This window comes from Phalacrocorax aristotelis, chromosome 21, assembly GCF_949628215.1.
Source record: "Phalacrocorax aristotelis chromosome 21, bGulAri2.1, whole genome shotgun sequence".
NCBI classification, from domain to species: domain Eukaryota; kingdom Metazoa; phylum Chordata; class Aves; order Suliformes; family Phalacrocoracidae; genus Phalacrocorax; species Phalacrocorax aristotelis.
In genome coordinates, this window is record NC_134296.1 from 3,966,647 (window position 1) to 3,985,547 (window position 18,901).

The window sequence follows — 18,901 nt, forward strand, 5'->3', positions numbered from 1 at the left end:
AAACTCCTCCATGGCTTGGGCAAGCCCTTGCTGCTGTTGGTATTTGCTGCTGGAACCTGTCGATAATGGATGCTTGCAAGGAAGCAGCTGCTGATTCAGAAATCAGTGGCCCGAAGGAAGACTGGCAGGAGCAGCAATGCTTAGGGTAGTGATTCAGATCTGTAATGCTGGGTTTTGTCAGTGCCTGGCCACATTGGCTCTTGCTTAAGACACAGATTGACTCCCAGTCCCCTCGGTTTGCAGTGTGGTGCTCGAGATGTAGGGACTCATGGCAGGCGACTGAAAAACCCCTTGGGAAACAGCCCCCAGCTCCTTTGGCACTGCCCTCGCTTGAGCTCGGTGGCGCAGGGGATGGGGGGTGGCTCATGTCCCTGACCCCTGCCGAGAGCCTGGCAGACTTGGGAGGAGGCTTGGGAAGGTCTTCAGCCTCAGCGTGCTTTGCTGGGGACAGGAGCTTATGTCTGGCTGGGCCATCGATGGGGACAAGGAAGGGGCAGGCGGGCATAGCGGGGGATGCTCAGGAGTGGAGGGGACTTGCCTCTCGACAGAGTGGCTGTTTAAAGAGCAGGTTTCTCCCCAGATCAGCTCAGGGTTTAAATCAAATTTGCCTTCAAGGCAGCTGCTTGGTTCCTGTGCCTGGCTGTGCCCTGGGGCAGGAGGGATGCTCTAGGGTGGGTGGGGACCAGGGCTGTGGGTGCATGTGGGGTCTGAACCCCTCTGAGCACCGCCTCGGGGTCTGCCCTCCCCAGCAGCTCCCCAAAGAGGAGATGGGGTGGGACAGGTCCTGGGGCCTCCCTCCAGTGCTGGTCCTGCTCCTCAGGGCAGAGTGAGCCGGAGGCCACTGCACTGGCCCCTCCAACCGGATGCGGTTTGGGCTGAGCTGGTGTGAACCAAAAATCAAGTGAATCCCAAATCTTTTTTTTTTTTTTGCAATAACACCCAGTGCTAATTTCTGCCAGGCTCTCTGATGAAAGCTCGGAATAGCTGATGTCCTCTTCATCCTCCTGCTTAATTTTATTTCTCTCTTCCTCCCTCCTGTCCTTTCCCCCCCGCCAAGGACTCCGGAGGAAGGACCCGAAGCTTTGCTCAGGCTCACGTCTCCACTGCCACCTCTTCTCCCCGACGTAGCCATGCAGACCCCGGCACCCTCCTGCAGCCTGGCTGCCTGCTGCTGCCCGGGGACCGGCATCACCGCTGGGAGCCGCTGACGGTGCCGCGAGCAGGAGCCCGCCGGGAGCCATGCCGCCCGCCCGCACCAGCCTCGCTCCCTGACCGCCGCCGGGTTTCGGGCCACGAGCTCTGCCCCAGCACGGCTTTGGCGATGAGCGGGGGTTATTTTTGCATGGAGCGTCTCTCCTTCTGCCTCCTCCTGAGTGTCTGGAGCTGGGGGTGGGTGCCCGGGGGTGCCGCCAAGCCCAAAGGCCAGGGCTACCCTCACATGAACTCCATCCGGATTGACGGGGACATCACGCTCGGGGGGCTCTTCCCCGTGCACGGCCGGGGCGCAGAGGGCAAAGCCTGCGGGGAGCTGAAGAAGGAGAAGGGCATCCATCGCCTGGAGGCCATGCTCTTTGCCCTGGACCGTATCAACAATGACCCCGACCTGCTCCCCAACATCACCCTGGGCGCCCGCATCCTGGACACGTGCTCGCGGGACACACATGCCCTGGAGCAGTCGCTGACCTTCGTGCAAGCCCTCATCGAGAAGGACAGCACCGAGGTGCGCTGTGTCAACGGCGGTCCCCCCATCATCACCAAACCAGAGCGGGTGGTTGGCGTCATCGGCGCCTCGGGCAGCTCCGTCTCCATCATGGTGGCCAACATCCTGCGGCTCTTCAAGGTAGGGCTTGGCGAGGGTAAAAATAACCACTTGGCGAAACCACCGCGGGTGTTTTTGCAGTGTTTCTCCACGTGTGCCTCTTCCTCTACAGCTGGGGGTAGGCAGCAACCGTTGTCTTTAAAACTGTTCTCCTGCCTCCTCTGGGTCCCCAGGGATGCCTTCCTCCATCCTTCTCCAGTGATTACACTTTTAGCAGGAGGATTTTTATCTCTTCTCCCCTGGCTTCATGGCGAGGGGGGGATGCTGATGCTCCCCTGGTGTCAGCGAGGCTGCGGGAGGGAGGTTGCCTTGCAGGGGATGGGTGGGGAGGTGGGCTGAGGATGGGTGTGGGGTGGGGCAACTAGGGCTGGAAGGGACCGTGGGGAGCTGAGCCCACTGCCCGTGCCCACTGCTGCTGTCTCTGGCATGAGACCGGGTTGCTCAGGGCTTGGTTGTGGTGGATCTTGAAAACCTCCAAGGCTGGAGAGGGTCCAGCTTCCCTGGGAGCTCCCCGAGAGTTTCTGGGGTGCAGCCCTCATCCCCCTCCCTGGCTGTTACTTGAGGGGGCTTGGCTGGTCAGTGGGAGCAATGTTCTCCTGGGGGGATCATCCCGGGGGTCCCTGGCCATCCCGCTCAGCACCCTGGCTGTAAGATACCCTTTGCCATCATGTAAGACACACTGGGCACGCCCTGCCTGTTGTTGTCACCTACAGACTAATGCTCTCGACTTGCCTCCCTGCAAGCAGGTGATAGTTGGGAGCATTTCAGTATAGACCACCCTGACACCAGCTATGGGAGGTGGCTCAATAAGGGGGTGTGGATTTTACCCCCAAAATGTAAGGCCACACCTGAGCCGGGTGGCTGGGGAGCCGCAAGGTTGCTGTGTTCACTGCTGGGATGGAGGCAGCTATCGCCGACGGGGTGCAAGGACGGCTGTGACCGCTCTGTGCTCCAGCCCAGGGGACATCAGCCAGGCTGGGGATGCTTGACCTGTGTCGCTGGCCTTGGGTGTGAGGGGGGCAACAGGATGCTCAGGGCTGCGGTGGGACGAGGGCTGGATCTCCCTCCCGCTCTCCCTGCCAGCTGCAGGAAAGCCAAGGAGTTTATAATTACTTTCCTCCTCGCTGTGCATTTATTTATCCGCAGCAACGTCCCTGGGCAGGGAGAAGTGTAAATACCCCACACACCCAGCAGCGGTGGGAGCCCTGTGCTGCCTCAAGTGGGGTCCCAGCTCTGCCTCCCCTCCCAGCTCTGTGAAACCCCTTGGTTCTGCAGGGCTGATGCTGTTTTCTTTTTTTCTCTTTCCCCCCTCCTCTTCCTCTGCCGGCTCGGTGTGCTGAGAGCGCTGGGTGCCCTCCTGGGAGGGCTGGAAGCTGTTAGTGAAGACGGAAAAAACAGATTGCTGATGGAGTTTGATTTTTCTGGGTCCCTTTTTTTAAAACATGTTAATGTTCCAGGCGACGAGTGAGAGGGCTATTCAATAATTAAAATAATATAAATTAGAGGGAGCGGGAGGAACTTAAAAGCTATTTGCTGAGACAAAAAAGATTGAATGCTTGCCTCAGAGAGGAGGGAGGCAAGCAGTGGGAAAGGAGGCAGGAGAGTGACAGTTGGAGGAGTGGAGGGTACCTCCATCCTTTCCAGATTTTGTTTTTTTTATCTCTCCCTTCTCCTCCAGTTTTGATCCTCGGGCAGAGCAGCTGTGACCTATGCTGGAAGGATGTCACAGAGCCCACAGGCACCCATTCCCCAGCCTTGCACCTGGGCATGGGTGCTGCCAGTGGCCTGGTGAGGGCACGTCTGAAGCCCTGGGTGTCCCCAGCAACTTTAAAATCCAGAGCTGATCTCAGCCCAACGTGACAGTGAGGAGGCACGTAGAGGATGGAGACCTTGAAATCCCTGGGAGGGGATGGTGCGGGATGAGCTCAACCCTTCCTAGACAACAGTGAATCCCTGTGTGTGTGTGACAGGGTGTACATGCGCATGGGTGCAGCGTGGGTGCACTCCCTGGCGGTCCCCGTCTCAGGGACATCATTCCCACGGGACGCGGGGTCTCGCCCCGCCTCGCTGGGCACAGCCGTGTTCCTGCAGGGGCTCAGGGGGCTCGAGGAGGCTCTTCCCTGTCACGACCTGAGAGCTGCTGCCGCTCTTTGTTATTCAAATAGTGGGTTTATAGCAGGGACATGCTTAAAATGAAAATAAGGCAACTTCCATTTCACATCGCCGCTGACCTTTAAGCGCGGGTGACTCCCGCTCTGAGGTTCAGCAAAGCATTTGCCTTCCCAGGCGCCGCTTGCACAGGCAGTTGCCTTTGCCCGTTCCCTTGGGAGTGACACTTTTCGGAGCTCTGGCTCCTGCAGCGGCATCATGGCACGAGGCGAGTACTGCTCGTGCTCCCCTCAGCGCCCGCGCCAGGAGCCCTCGGCACTCCCCCAGCGAGGGGGTGCTGGTGTGAGGTTCTGGGACCCAAACAGGGGCACCCGCCCCCGGTGCTGGGGGAAGCACTGGGGTGCCTGCCCTGGATGGCGCTCGGTGCCCCCTCCCCGCAGGTAGCTGGTGATGGGGGAGGCATGGGGGTATTTCAAGTGCCTTCTAAGTACTTTGATTTTTATATTGCTGAAGTGGTTCTGGGGCAGGGTTGTAGCACATCAGTGAGCAGCACAGGCACAAAATCAATTAGAAAGTACACCAAGGTGAGGAGCAAACAGCTTCCCCCGTGCCCGCTGCAGCGCCTGGGAGCGTGCTCGCACCCGTGCGCCTGGGGAGCCGTCCCCTCCCTTTGCTGAGCCCCATTTCAACCACGGCTCCCCTCACCCCGCTCCCAGCAGCGGGAGGTGGGTCGCAGCAGGTCTGCATCCCGCCGTGCAAGTGCTGCAGAGCCCTCACTGGGTGGGAGTCACAGCAGCCCCCCCCAGTTCATCCCCAGGAGCTTGGAGCAGCCCCTTCTCTACCTCTGGCCATATGGATGGTGGAAGTGGCCGTTCCTGCACTGGGATGACGCTGTGCCCCTCTGTGGTCCCTCACACCGTCCCATGCTCCCTTTCTGTGCATCCCACCCTGCTCCATCCCTGCTCCCCTCCCGCACAGCCCACCAGCCCTCCCTCACTGGCGGCGAGCCTTGCCCCTCCCTGCCAGGGGTTTTGTCGCTCCCGTGCTGCATAAATAAATAACATGTCCTTCATTAGATGCCACTGCCTAATTAAAGCTGTACATCAGTGGTACAACTTGCAGATGCGGCATCCTCCGTCCAAGCCGGTTTCATCATTCCTCGTAGCTCTGCCTGCAGAAAAATCTTCCCTCAAATCCCCGGTCTCGTTGCGATAGCATCTCTCTGGCGTCACTGCGAGAGCTTTCTGGCACGCTCCAGCTCCTTCCCACCCCTTTCCGCTGCCTTTCCAGACCCAGCTCTACCCAATTTCTCCTCAGCCACCACAGCAATGATGGTGTCAAAGGAACCAGGTCCATCCCCTGCAAATGTGATCCCTGAAAAGCTGCGTCAGGGTCTGGGGTGCATTTTTCAACCCAGAAAAAGCTGGGACATGATGGAGCTGGAGTGCTCGGCGGGGGTGAGGAGCATCCCTGGTGAGAGGATGGACTCGACGCGTGCCAGACACTTTGAGGCGCTTGTTTTCTTCATGGCAGCGAGTGCAGCAGCTCTTTTTAGCACAGGGGTGTTGTACGGCATGAATAATTCACTTAATGGAGGATGCTGCCCATCGTGTGCGCGCGGCAGGAGCTGGGTGTGCTCCGCACCTGCAGGCACGCAAGGCTGTGCTGCCTGGGGCTGGGTTGCTGCAGGCAGAGGGGTTCGGAGCTGGATCAGACCCCCCGGTGCTGAGCCCCCTAGGCTTGTGTCTGCTCCCTGCCATGGGGGGTGGCCCAAGGCTTTGGGGGCAGCGGGATGGGAGGGATGCTGCATTCGGCACCCAGCTTCCCTGCTTAGTGGGTAAATAACCTTCATGAAGACGGGAAGGTGGAAATCGGCCGGGGGATGCTCTGATTAATCACCCACTCTGCTCCTGCCATTTCATTTCCTTGTTCTTCACTGGGTTTATTAAAACAAATTGCAGCTGCCTGGCTCCCCTGGGCTGCCCAGGCTCTGTAGCCCCTGGCCACGGCGGCTCCCCCCTTGGTCTTTGGGCACAGCATGGCTCTGCGAGGAGGAGTGGGAGGCCAAAGGCAGAGGGGATGTCAGGCCTGGCAAAGAGCATGCCGAAGGGCAATGGCTTTGGTTCTTGGCTGGGATGGGAGCTGGGTTTTTTTTTTTCCTTTGGAAAAAGGGATGCAACCGCCCTCTGGCAGCACCGGGATTTTCTGCTGGAGCTGCCTCCCTGGCACGGGAAGCTGGGTCTGCGGGCAATTAAGAAAAAGTTTTCTTTCTCATTGCTGGTTTTACGTCTGCCTCCAGCACCTTCAGATGAGCCAACTCCTTTCAGCATAAGCCCATGCCGGGGCTGGCCGGGAGATCCTCCCGCAGCTGCCGTGCTTCTCGGTGCGTAATTTCTTGACAAGAGCCAGATTTATTGAAGGGACCGATCAGCCTGTGCCCGGCCGGTGTCAGCCCTGGCATTAAAGCCGCCTGATTTACACGCTCAGTTTAACAGGTTGCACCAAAGGAGCGGGCAGGTCAGGGAGTCCATTGCTCCCTGACCCAAGCTGTGTCCCCTCGAGCGCGGCTGTTGTGTGTCACCCCAGAGCGGCTGTCTTTTGGTGGCACCGTAGCTGGGAAATGGAAGAATTTGTTGTCAGCTCCACATCGTGTCAGTGCATTGTGATGCCTGAGGGATTTGCTTGCCCTGTCCCCATGTTCAGTTGGGGAAACTGAGGCACAGAGATCTGGTGAGCAGCCCAGGGTCTGTGGGGTGCAGGATCTTTATCGCTGTCCGAGGAGATGCTGAGGGCTGGATCCTGTCTTGGCACTGGGCCCTGGGGAAGCAGCAGCGGGCCGGGGGATGCGGCTCGCTCTGCTCTGATGGCAAGGTCTGACTATCCCTGCTCAGGCTCTCGCTCCTCCAGCCCCTGCGGTGCTTTACGTTCTCCCTAATTAAAAGCTGCCGTCCAAATGGCTCGATGATGGAAATTCTAATTAAATCAATTCCATCTTGTCGGTGAACCAGAGGTTTGCATAAGTTATGCATGAAATTAATAATTATGGTTAGGGAATTAGCTGCTCCCAACCCTGTCTCTGGCGTGGGGGGGCTGGTGCCAGGAGCACGAGGGCGGGTGCAGGAGCCGCTTCTCACGGAGATGCTTCCGACCAGTGTGCGTGGCTCTGACTGCAATGGCCTGTTTGCTTTCGGCTGCTTCCCTCCTGGCTGCTCAAGGCTGATGTTCAGACTGATGGCTTAAGATGGAGCATTGCAGCCCCCCAGGCCTCAGCTGTGCTGAAATTGCCACCTTTGCCTAATTCTTTCCAAATTCTGTCCAGGGATTCTGTCCGCCGCCAGTAGAGAAAATGCTGCATCAGCTTCTAAGCCAGCAGTAATGAAATGGGTACGAAATCAAGGTGTGTTTGCGGAGCTTTTGAGGTTGATCACACCAATCCATTGACCCAGGGGCTGGGGGGAGCAGGGCGACAGCCCCAACCCCGGCTCCCCATTGCTGTCGTACCCTGAGGGACATTTCTCAAGGTTGGAGGTGCTGCTAAATGATGCTGGCTCTGGTTTTTGGTTCAAGATAAGGGAAGAAGGAGGTTTTTCCCCCTGCCCCAGGGTTACTCCTGGATCTTGATGGGCCAAGGGAGCCTTGGGGTATAGGAGAGCTGGTCCTGCTGATTTCCCCACCACCACTGTGGTATTTATCCCAGGCTGGTGATGAGCCAGGCAGGGTACCACCGGTGCCCAAATATGCGGCTGAGATACGTTTCCAGCTCCCCCTCCCTACTGCATTCTTCTTCTTTCGAAGAACCTTGAATTCCCTGCCTGCATTTTGCTTTTATGGACCTAAAAGGACTTTTGTCTTTTATCTGAGAAAATAGCTGGTGCTGGGAGTTGGGCTATTGTAGACCAGGAGATAAAAAAGGCAGAGCGGGGAAAAAGGCAGAAGTCTATGAAACGGTCATTTGGGAACTGGTATTTTATCTTCACTTCCACCCAAGGCAGAGGAGTGAGAGAAAAAAAGCTCTTTTCCATTTGTTTATTAAAATACAGCTTCCAGATCGTAGCCTGTAGATCAACAGGTATTTTCTTGGCTTCGTTTTCCAGCAGGGGTTCAAGCAGGATGGGCACCCGGGGGTTAAATCCAGATGCATCCCGGGCAGCTGGGCTCAGATAAGATGCGCAGGTCACAGGGAAACAGCTGGGAAGTTTCCATCACCAGTGCCCGGCTGAGGAGGCAGGGATCTATTTAAACTAAATCACTGTGCAGAGAAAAAATCATTGGGAAAGGATCCTTTAGAAAGGCAGGGTTGCATTCCTGCCCCCAAATCTCCTTTCACGAGGGCTTCCCTTGCCCACTTGCCCTCGTCGCATGGGTGTGCTGCACACCTCGCCTCCACCCTGAGCCCCCGCGCCCATCCTTTGGCCAGCACCACTCCGGGCAAGGCAGGGAGGAGGCAAGGAGTGCGGGTGCAGAGCAGCCCCCCCATTCCCTCCCCAGGATGAATGATTGCCAGACGAGTGCCTTGCCTGCTGAGCAGAATTTTAATCGAGTCTCATACACCGGCTCCCGGTCACAGATACCCAACGAGCAGATCACAGCCCCTCGGAAAGGAGCACAAAGCAGATTGTCACAGAGAGTAATCCTATTTGTGCCTTGATAAAGGTTCCTTCCTTTCCCTCTCCCGCTCCTTCTCCTTGTCTCCCTTTTTTTCATCCTATATTTTGCAGGTAGGTAGTAGGGTGGCTGCTCCTTTCCAGGGCTGTTTTAGCATTCAGGTGGAGTCGTGGGTTTATAACACCGGTATCGCATTTAAAAGAGAGAGAGCTGGGGGGGAGTGGGGGGAGGAGGAGAGAGGAAGAGGGGAAAATAATGGAGAAACAAAGGGGAAACTCTGCGATGCAGCCTGAGAGCAGGAGCGGAGGAGGATGAGGTGGGTCGCGGTGGCTGGGAGTGTTGGGAGACCCGGGTGGCTCCAGTGCAGGTCCCCCCATCCTTGGTCTGCCACTACCCAGCCGGCACCGTGCCCACGGGGATGGGGGCTTCTCCCACGCTCAGGGCAGGGGCGGGTCAGATGGGGTGTTGGGGTGGGATGACACTGATGTTTAACCGGGGAGCTGTGGTGGTGAAGCACCATCGTAAAGAGGCAAGTACTAAAATTTCAGGCTCCCAGCAGAGTGGCTTGATCTAATAACATGAGCTAGAGTCCCTAAAGACCCCGGACCTCTCCCTGTCCCCTCCAAGCCCACCCAGGTGCTGGGAATTGGCTAATTGCTTAATGGAGAGTGCTGATGGGTGAGGCCAAAGGCAGCCCGAGCTGATTAGGGTGTCCAGCACAACCCAGGTGCCTGCTGAGCCCAGGGGATTACTGGGATCCATTGCCGTTCCCCGTGGCTCTGGCAGTATTTGTGCTCCTGCAAGCAGCAATTACTGAATTATTCCTAAACTAGATTAGAGGGAGCAGGAGAGGGGGGAAAGTCCTCTAAAAGCTGCTGGGGGTTGCCCCGGTGAGGCTATACCATGGCAGCTGGCTGAGCTCCAGCCCCTGCAGTTATATCGCTGTTGAATTTAAAACCTTGCCCAGGCTTTGGAGTGGGCTCTACCAGCCCCTGCAGTGTGCCAGGGAGGTGTCAGGCTGCGCCCGGGAGAGGTGTGTGGTACCTGGGTGTGGGATGAGGGGACGATGGATGGGGCTGTCTGGGTATTTGGTACGCCCTTGGTAGGGAGCTTCGAGCTAGTGGGGAGAACCTGGGCTTGATAATTTAATAAGTCTTTTCCATCTTTAAGGTAAATTAACATCTGTGGTATGTTTTGGAGATGTCAAGTGCTGTGTAAGTGTTAAGCATCGCATGATTCTCCAGTGCTAAATCATTCTAATGCACTCTGCGAGGAGCGGCAGCTCTGGTTAATTTAAAGGGCTTATTTATGGCTTGGGTGGGCAGGACCTTGTGTGTGTGTGTCAGCTCTGTCCTTCCTGGGGCAGGAAGCCAAAGGGATGCCTTAGCAGTGTACCAGTGCTGCCCAGGGCAGAAGCAAGATTTTCTTTTGCCTCTCCCATTCTGGGCAGATCTGATGCTCGGGGAACCCTTCTGGGCTCCTGCTGGGTGTCCCTGAGCTTCAGGTGGTCTCTGAGCCCTGACATCTCCAGGGGCTGGGCCAGCCTGGGTGGTCAAGGCTTGGTGTCTGCTTTCCCTGGATGGTGCTGGTCCCCTTTGCCCAGGCAGCACCTAGAGGCACCCACAGCTTTCGTTTTGGCCAGCACCTGGGGAGCACAGAGGGGAGATCAAAGTAGGCAGACAGGCATGTTACATGCAGAAATGAAGGCTTGGGATGCTCTGAGTGTCTTCCTGCAAAGCCCAGGGCTGCCTGGCTCCTTGGTGGACCTCCAAGGGACCTCCTGGTGGCTGCTCTGCCCTGGGTCTGGGTTCTGTTCTTCCTCAGGAGATCCTGGAGTCCTCCTGACCTGCTGGGCTCTGCCCAGCCAGGCATTTCCATGGGCAGAAATGTAAAGCAGCACCTTTGTGCTTTCTGATGGTTTTATTGTCCCCCTTCCCTGACATGTGTGGGTTTAGACCAGTCTGGAGGGCGCAGAGCAGGTGCGTGTCCTGGCAAGGGTTGGGGTGGTTTTGTGTGTCCCGTACCCGACTGTGGATGGAAATCACCAGATCAAATCCTTTGGGTTGCCACCAGGACCCTGTAGAGCTGATCACCTTCCACTTCGTGGTCTCCCCTCCATGAGTTGCTGGTCCTGGGTGCTGTGGAGCATCCTATGTCTGTCTGGTGGCATATGCTCCCACGTGACCCATAGTCTTCCTCAATTTCCACCTCCCCCTCCTGCAGAGCAGGGCTTTGGGAGCATGGGCAAGGTGAGGGCATCACAGTGGGGTGGAGATCACCTCTTTCTCCTGACGCTTTGTCTTTCTTCATCCCAGATCCCCCAGATCAGCTACGCCTCCACCGCGCCAGACCTGAGCGATAACAGCCGCTACGACTTCTTTTCCCGCGTCGTCCCGTCCGACACCTACCAGGCCCAAGCCATGGTGGACATTGTCAAAGCCCTCAAGTGGAACTACGTCTCCACCTTGGCCTCCGAGGGAAGCTATGGAGAAAGCGGTGTGGAGGCCTTCATCCAGAAGTCCAGGGAGGATGGTGAGTGGGTTTCCCTCAGGATGGGGGCTCGGCGTGGGCTTTGGAGCAGCTGGGACTGGAGGAGAAAAGGCAATGGATGGGAATGGCGGGATGCGTCTGGCTGGGCTTCTTGGCCTGAGCTGGGATGTGGTTGCGGTGCGTGAGCAGGGGAGGAGGGCACGGTCTGGGGGGTGATCCCAGGGCGGTGCTCTGCTGATTGCAGGGAGAATGGGGTGTCCAGCAAGGATCAGCACCAGCAATCTCAAGCTGCTCCATAGGGCAGGCTGCTTTATTGCTGCCAGCTCCTTTCGGAAAGCATCTCGAGATCCCATTCCCTGCTCACCAGGAGACCTTGGATCCTCGGTGGCTGCCGAGCCAGTCTAACCCCCTCCCTCTGCAGCTGAGCCACAGTGCTGGGCCTGTTCCAGAAGAAAAGACTTTTACAAATACTCCAAGGTTTTAACAGAAAATAAAGTTGGCACCAACGCGCGCTTCGCCCAATTTTAGTGGAATTATCCCTGAGGGCAGGTGCTTTAACTTGTCTATAGGCTTTGGACAGGCGGAAAGTCCGTGCTCAGCAAAACTCTTTGGGAGGATTTGTCTGGAGCCATAAAGGGTTTTGCTGACGGGAGCACTGGGATGCTTAGGGGGGATTATCAGCCTCGGGAGCAGTGGAGGAGCTCATGGGTACCCACTGGTGGCTGAGCACCACTCCCAGAACCGGCTGGGATGGTGAGGACCCCCGGGTGTCGCTGTTGTGGGTGCTATTACCATGAGCCCGAAGCCATCCTGAGACCCTGCAGAGGGACCGGCACGGGACTGGCACAGCACAGGGGTCCCTCCTCACTCTGGCATTGCTTCACCTCCCCAGCATCGTGTGCACAGGGTGAGACAGGAACTAAAGAGTGTTTTCTGAGGCAGTTAAAACCCTGCAGCACACAGGCTGCTGCCTATTACTGGCTTAACTGTATGTGAATGGCACATTAAGTTCTGGCAAAATCGGTGGGACACCAGCCTATCTGGAGCTAGTCAAACTGTGTTATGGCCTTATAAATGGATAAAGGGAATAAAAACTTCTAGGTGACGAGCTCCTAATCAAAGCCCTATAAATAGGAACAGCGTTAATTCTGTCTCGCGCGCGCGCCCTGGCACTGGGAACCGGCTGTGCTTTTAATATGCAGAGAAACCCATCTGGGGATTCAACCTGGAATCTGCTCTTCAGGATTTTAACTTAAAAAGCAGAATATTTTCACGGGGCTGTGGTTTTGCAAGGAGGAGCACATGGGGAGGCTTCGGAGTAGGCAGGTGGGATGCTTGTGGTACGGCTGGACACGGGGCGTGCTGCCTGCGTGCCCCGTGATGGGGGATGCGGGTGTGAGCGGTGCCGGGGCACCTGCGCTGAGCTGGGGTTGTGTCTGCACACAGCTGGGTGTGACAGCGAGCTGCTGCAGGGCATACATGGGGCTGCAGGTGGGAAGGTGCCCTCGGGCACATGCGGTGCCCGGCAGGACCGGGGGAGCTGAGGGGGGTGCCCCGTGGGATCAGGTGCCCTGCAGGATGGGGTGCTCCATGGAAGGGCTGTGGGGCTGCAGCAAAGGGCTGACTTTATGGCTCTGTTAACAGCTTCGTCGCTAACCCTGCCGGGGTTTGTAAATGCTAACAGCAGCCCCATCTGGCTGGTGATGATAATGAGATTCTCATCTGACTACAGGAGGAATAAGGGAAAGCAGCTTTTTTTTTTTAATTGGGGGTGGGGGGGCATTATGCATTATTGTAAGCATTTTTCCACCCAAAAAGGGGAGTTTTCTTGCCTGTCTTGGTCCATCAGGGCCAGGCTGACGGGACCGCTGGTTGACTCGGGGAGGTGACAGCGACACTGGGTTAAGCAGCTTTGTTGGCCGGTGCCTGGCCCTGTTGTGCCCTCATCCACAGCTGGAGGACGCTCTCCCGCCCCATCCACGGCTGCTGCTCCGCTGGGGGTCCGGGTGCCTGGCTGCACGTGGCTGGGAGGGGCAGGTTGATGGACAGGCACAATCTGAACCCACATTCCTCCTCCATTAAGCACCAGTAAGGAGCGGTTGTCATGACTGGTGGTCCCAGTGCAGCACGAGCACTTCTTCTTTGAGATACCTGTGGTTACCGCGAATTCCTATAACCAGATGGTTAATGATACGATGGCGTAATTGCAGAGTAAACGAGTGTATATGGAGTCGAAATGCACACGTATTAATCCAGGGCTGAGGCAGTCCTGTAATTTGTGTATCCACATAACCCAACGATTATGTGCATTAGTGATAATTTAGTTATCAAAAAGCATAATTCCACTGTAATTGCGGTATAACAGCGGCATAAGTGCAGCCCGTGCGTTATCAGCAGTAATGCTGCTTCCCTGCTCGCGCTGCAGGGATATGTTTATTTATAAGAGCCGTCATATATCAGCCTGAGTGCGGGGCTCCGGGAAAGCACCTCTCCCTTGGGTGCCTGGGTGGGCTCCAAGCTGTTCCCTAAAGCCTCTTGCCTGGGAGGGAGCGCTGGAGGTCAGCCTCGCTGCTTTGCCCGTGGCAGGTGGCTCCACAGCCGTGAATAATGGTGCAGTTAGACCAAGAACGTGCTTTTTCTTTTTTTTTTTTTATTTTTATTTGAAAAATCCCCCAGCCTTGCCTCCTGTGGTGGCAACTGCAGGGCTGGAGGAAGAGCCAGGCTGTGCCTGCTTCGCCTTTCTGCCTTCCCCCATAAGTACGGACAGCTCTGCTGACACCAGAAGGCTTTACACCAGCGCAGAGCTGCTGGGAATGGGTGAAGGATCCGTCCCCTTCTTTTATAGCCTGTTTGTACATGCCTGGCTCTCATTTGCACTTCTCCAGCAGCGTAGAGGGTCCTGCGATTTATTGCGGCTTCAAGGTGCCTCCAGCCTGTCAAAGTAATGTAAAAGGGCTCTCGGTTGACTCAGGATCTGGCCTCTGCTGAGGGCTTGCCAGCAGTTTGTCCAGCGGCGGAGTTTACCCGTGCTGGGGTATTTACGCCGGGGGAAAGAGCCAGCCGACCCCGGGATCAGGGTGAGCCCCTCCCCGCCCTCCTCCCGAACAGCGCTCCACTTCATTTTTCATGCCAAGCCTGAGTCTTCAGAGTCGGTTTTTATTTCCATCAGGCAATAATGCTCATTGCTGTAGTTAGCAGTTAGCATTCAAGCTGTTTACTTTCTGATGCATTATCAACTTGACCTTCAGTTTCAATTTCTAGCAAAGCCTCATGTTAAAGCCGTCACTGTCGCAGTGGAAAGCGTTTCTGCTCGAGATACAAACTGATGCCCTCCACCGGCGGGGGGGGAAGAAACCTGCCCTGGGGACAGGTTATTCTTGCAGCTGGGGCTGGCCCTGGGCTGCCGAGACAGGCTGGCCTGGGAGGGCCATTATATCTATGTATCTATGTAATATATATAATACAATTATTCTGGCAATGATGCTGTTGGACCCTGGCGACTGCTGGTGGTTGCACCAATGGCTGGACAGTCCTTATTCGCTACAGTGAAGGTTTTCTGGGTGCAAAGATGTTATGTCTGCAAAGGATGAATTTTCTTTGGCCCTATTTAAGCGTTTTAAGTGCTCCCCCAAAGCCTCCTGCAAAGGCAGCGGGTACCGCCTGTATTTACAACTTGACACCAAGGTGCGAGGCAGGGCCAGCAGCGGGATGTCCCCAGTGTCCCCATCTCCATCTCATCTCGTGCAGCATCACCCCATGACCCTGATCGGTGGCATCGTTTAGTGGACGGACAGACCTCTCCGCAGCCCTTTGGCTCTGCGTGCTGACACCTCTGCTGTCGCCAAGCTCTTAGAGATGAAGTGTTAGATTTATGTTTATGTAATTCAGCTGGTGAACATGACATGTTACGCCAGGCGTCGTAATGTGCAGCGCTCGGTTTTGTGAAGAGGGTAATATTTCCAGCCAAATGCAAGACTCCTTAGTCATGTGTCTGGACCAGTTTTACGCTGTTATTTCCCCAATCCATTGTTTTATCCGTTGCTGAGTTTTCTATATTTTTAGTTAAGAGGCTGATATATATTTGTGATGCATTTGTTCATCCCCATGTGACATTCATGGCCGTTTCTTTCTGGTTTTAACCAGGTTCATTAATTTTGGTTGATACATCAGGATGTCACCCCCAAAAATCTGTTCCCAAATCTTAAGGCATAAACAAGCATCGAGTATGGCTTTACAGCAGATTTGTATATGCAACCCTGGAGGTTGCTAACCCTGGTTATTTGCTGGCCTTGGGGATCATCCCGTTCTGCGCCCTGCGGATGCCATCCCTATGGGAGAGCTGGGATGGGTGGGAGGAAGATGCTGGTGGGTACCTGCCCCTGGAGCTTTTATTCCTCCCCAGCGACACGTGCAGGAGTTAAAGCCGGTGACCTTCAGCCCTGTGACAGCGAGGTGTGATGAGCGGTAGGGCAGAGCAGAGCTGGCGATCCAGCTCCCTTTCGTCCCCGAGGACGGCTGTTCTTGTGCAGTCAGCACTCAATTACCGCGGCTCACCGGAGGGCTGTTATCTGCTGCCGGCGCCTTGGCTCCCCAGCCAAAGCCTCCCAGCTGGCACAGAGCTGGACAGTTTCTCGTGGCACGATGCCGAGAGCCTGAAGGGTCCCTGCTCTGGGGTTTGGGTGAATCTTTTCCTGCAGGTGTTTTCTGGCCAATAACACCATCAGTGGTGGCATCTCTGTCCCCTCTGGGGCTCAAATGGAGCATCTCTGAGCAGGTCCTTTCACAGCGTGGCTCAGGAAGAGTCCCTGGCACCCACGGGTCAAAATCATGGTTCTACTCGTCCCCTGAGTTTCTGTGCTGGTCTCTGTCATCCCACCCCCTGCCCAAAATTCAGCGCCAGCTCTTGCTGGATGCAGCACGTCTTTGTGCTGGACCAGGGCAGCTGGAGGGACAGGTCTGGTCACCGAGGTTCTGCTGCCATTGCCACTTTGGGTCCTGAAACTCTTTCAGAGTTCAGAAATCACATTTCCTGTGTTATTTTCCTATTTCTTTCTCCCTACTGCTTATTTTCTTTTTGCTACTGTCAACACCGTGTACCCCAATACAGCCTAGACAGAGGCGTGCCTCAGTTTCCCCACCTAAAAACCTTCTCTGCCCTCGAGCTGTTTGCTGGTGGATGCAAAACGTTCTGCAGGCTGGGACTGGGGAGAGCCAGAGCTGCGCTGGGGCTGCTCCAGCCTCCAGCCCTGGGGCTCGCTCTGTTTGCTGGCTGCAATCTGCCTGTCAATAACGCTGCCCTCGCCTCTGAACTCCGCTCCTTGTTTTCACGTCTCGCAGCCCTCCCTTTGTGCGGTGGAAGCCGGGAGGGCGGCGAGCGGGGCCGGACAAAGAGGAGCTATTAGTTGTGGTCGAGGCTGGCGCATGGTCTCTGGCTCGCAGCCCAAACCTGGGCTTTGGAGGCAGCCTGAGTCGATATCTTGCTCTTTAATACTTTTGGTGTGTGTTGGGGGGTGCCTGTGGGCTGGTGACCCGGGCTGGTCGTGCCAGGCTGTCGTGGTCATGACACAAGCCAACGCTGGCGGCTCCGTGGAGCTCCCGGCGAGGTCCAGTCTGAGCCAGGGTGAGATGGGAGCCGCGGCCCTGGGGGATCGCTGAAGGGGAGAGCGTGTGTGTTTTCTGTGATCTGCGCTTGGGTTAGAAGAGATGAGATAAATGATTATGACAAATGAGATAAATGCAGGGAAAAGCCGTCTTTGCTTTCAGGGCTCATCTGGCACTTCAAGCCCCAGCTCCTGGAGTCATGTGATGGGTGAGGGTCTCTGCTGCAGGGCATAAACTCAAGCCTCTGTCTGCAGAGCGATGTTCCCTTTGCAGAGCAGTAGATGGGGGAAATGCTGCAAAATCTTGCCATAAACGTCCCCCAAAATCCCGGAGTCTCCTGGGCCTTCCTGGTTCAGGGCTGGGGCACGGTGAGGGTGAAGGTGATGCAGCCCGAGGGGCAGCTCGCCTGCAGAGGGGCTGCAGGAGCTGGGGGGCTTCACTCACCCGAGTCCCTGATTAGGTCTTTAGCAGAAGATCCTTCCCGTGGACACAGTCTGTGGTGTTATTACTTAAGTGAGAAACCTGAGTTTTCTGTTCCCTGGCATCCCACCCAAGGCCCTGGTTTTGAGCAGAAGACTTGCTTTTTTTCCCCCCCTTCTTTTCCCCATTGCAAATTCATTAATTACTGATTTAGCCTGGCAATGCAGGCAGTTGAAAGGCAGGCACAAACTGCTCAGATTCATAACGTGTGATGGGATTTCAAAACACTGAAGAGCAGCAATTGAGCCAGTTCCAGGGACAAGGAGCTGGTTCCAGGGACGAGTCGGGCAGCAAGTGCCAGGAGCCTCCGGTGATGGGGACGCGCGATGCAGAGTGCAAGGAGGGACCCACCAGCCCTGAAGCGGGACCGGGCTGCAAAAACGTGGGGGTCAGGGAGCTGCCATTGCTCCCTGCTTTGTATTCCCAGGAGGGAAGGGGCGAGATGCCCACCTTGCAGTGAAGTGCAGGAGTCTATGAGCTGAGGTCTGGCTGCACCAGAGGGTGTGTTGGGGACAGTTTGGGGTGACAAAGGTAGGCTGGTGTCCCCAGGCACACTGGAGCTGGTAGCGGAGGTGCTTTGCCAGCAGCGGGACTGGGACTCGTGGGATATCGCAGTGTTCACGCCAGATAATCCACGTATCGCTCTCATTAGGGGTCTGCCACAACAAAGGAGGGTTTTAGGGTCTGGAAAGCAGGTCTTATGAGGAGAGGTTGAGGGAACTGGGGGGGTTTAGCCTGGAGATGAGGAGGCTGAGGGGAGCCCTTCTCGCTCTCTGCAGCTGCCTGAGAGGGGCTGGAGTGAGGGGGGGGTCGGTCTCTGCTCCCAAGTCACCAGTGACAGGACGAGAGGGAACGGCCTCAAGCTGCGTCAGGGGAGGTTTATGTTGGATATTGGGAAAATCTCTTTAGTGCAAGAGTGGTCAGGCCCTGGCACAGGCTGCCCAGAGAGGTGGGGGAGTCACCGTCCCTGGGGGTATTTGAGACGTGTAGACGTGGTGCTTCAGGGCATGGTTTAGGAGGCCTGGGGGTGTTGGCGTTCGGGCTTGATGATTGATTCCAACCTTAATGATTTTATGATTAGAGCCATGTGTGATGGGAGCTGGGGCAGCTCACCAGTGCTGCTGTTCTCCCTCAGCTCAGGCCATGGCATGGGGCCATTTCCCCATCACACTGCTCGCCCCAGCCTGGCTTGCGTGCTGGTACCCGTGGGATGTAGGGAGCCTTTCCCAAATTGCAAAGCCACTTGTTGCTGCAGGCTTGAGGATGGACAGACAGATGGGTGGTTGGACGTGTAGGTGGACAGACAGACAGTGCAAACCCTTGCCCTGTGCAGAACATCCCATCTCTGTGATTAGACCAAAGCACACCAGTCCTGCGATGGCCCAGGAGCTTTGCCTCTGCGAGGCCACAAAGCCATGTCCTTAATGACTCCTCCGCTAATGAGTCGGTTCCTGGAGGCTTTGAAGTTACATGAATAATGAATCCTGGGGCAGGGGAGCAGCCTGGCTGCTCGCCAATTAAGACTCTGGGCTTGGGAATCTCATTTAAATGGCTGGGGTTAGGAAGGGAAGGACAGAAAGGAGCATGCAGGGGAGCTGTGCTGGTGCTGCTTGCAGAAGCAAGGCTGTGCAGAGCCCGATCCCCTCCTTGGGGTGCCTGGGGAGCATGTTGTGGTGCAGGGGACATGCACATCACTGTTGCCAGCACAATTTAGCCAGGCCCCCCTTCTCCAACGTGCTGGGCCCGTGCTCACCCAGTGCTTCGAAGCACCAGCTCTGCGGGGAGCCCCGGCAGAGT

At 56.4% G+C, this 18,901-nt stretch overlaps 1 protein-coding gene across 1 annotated transcript in view; it reads left to right on the top strand.

The window, feature by feature from the left end:
• Nucleotides 1-18,901, top strand: part of GRM4 (glutamate metabotropic receptor 4) — a 55,041-nt gene that overhangs the window by 7,844 nt on the left and 28,296 nt on the right. Inside the window, exons 2-3 of the mRNA XM_075115567.1 lie at nucleotides 1,058-1,840; nucleotides 10,849-11,065. Coding sequence (XP_074971668.1) covers nucleotides 1,322-1,840; nucleotides 10,849-11,065 — 736 coding nt within the window. The 5' untranslated portion in view covers nucleotides 1,058-1,321. The remainder of the gene's footprint in view (nucleotides 1-1,057; nucleotides 1,841-10,848; nucleotides 11,066-18,901) is intronic.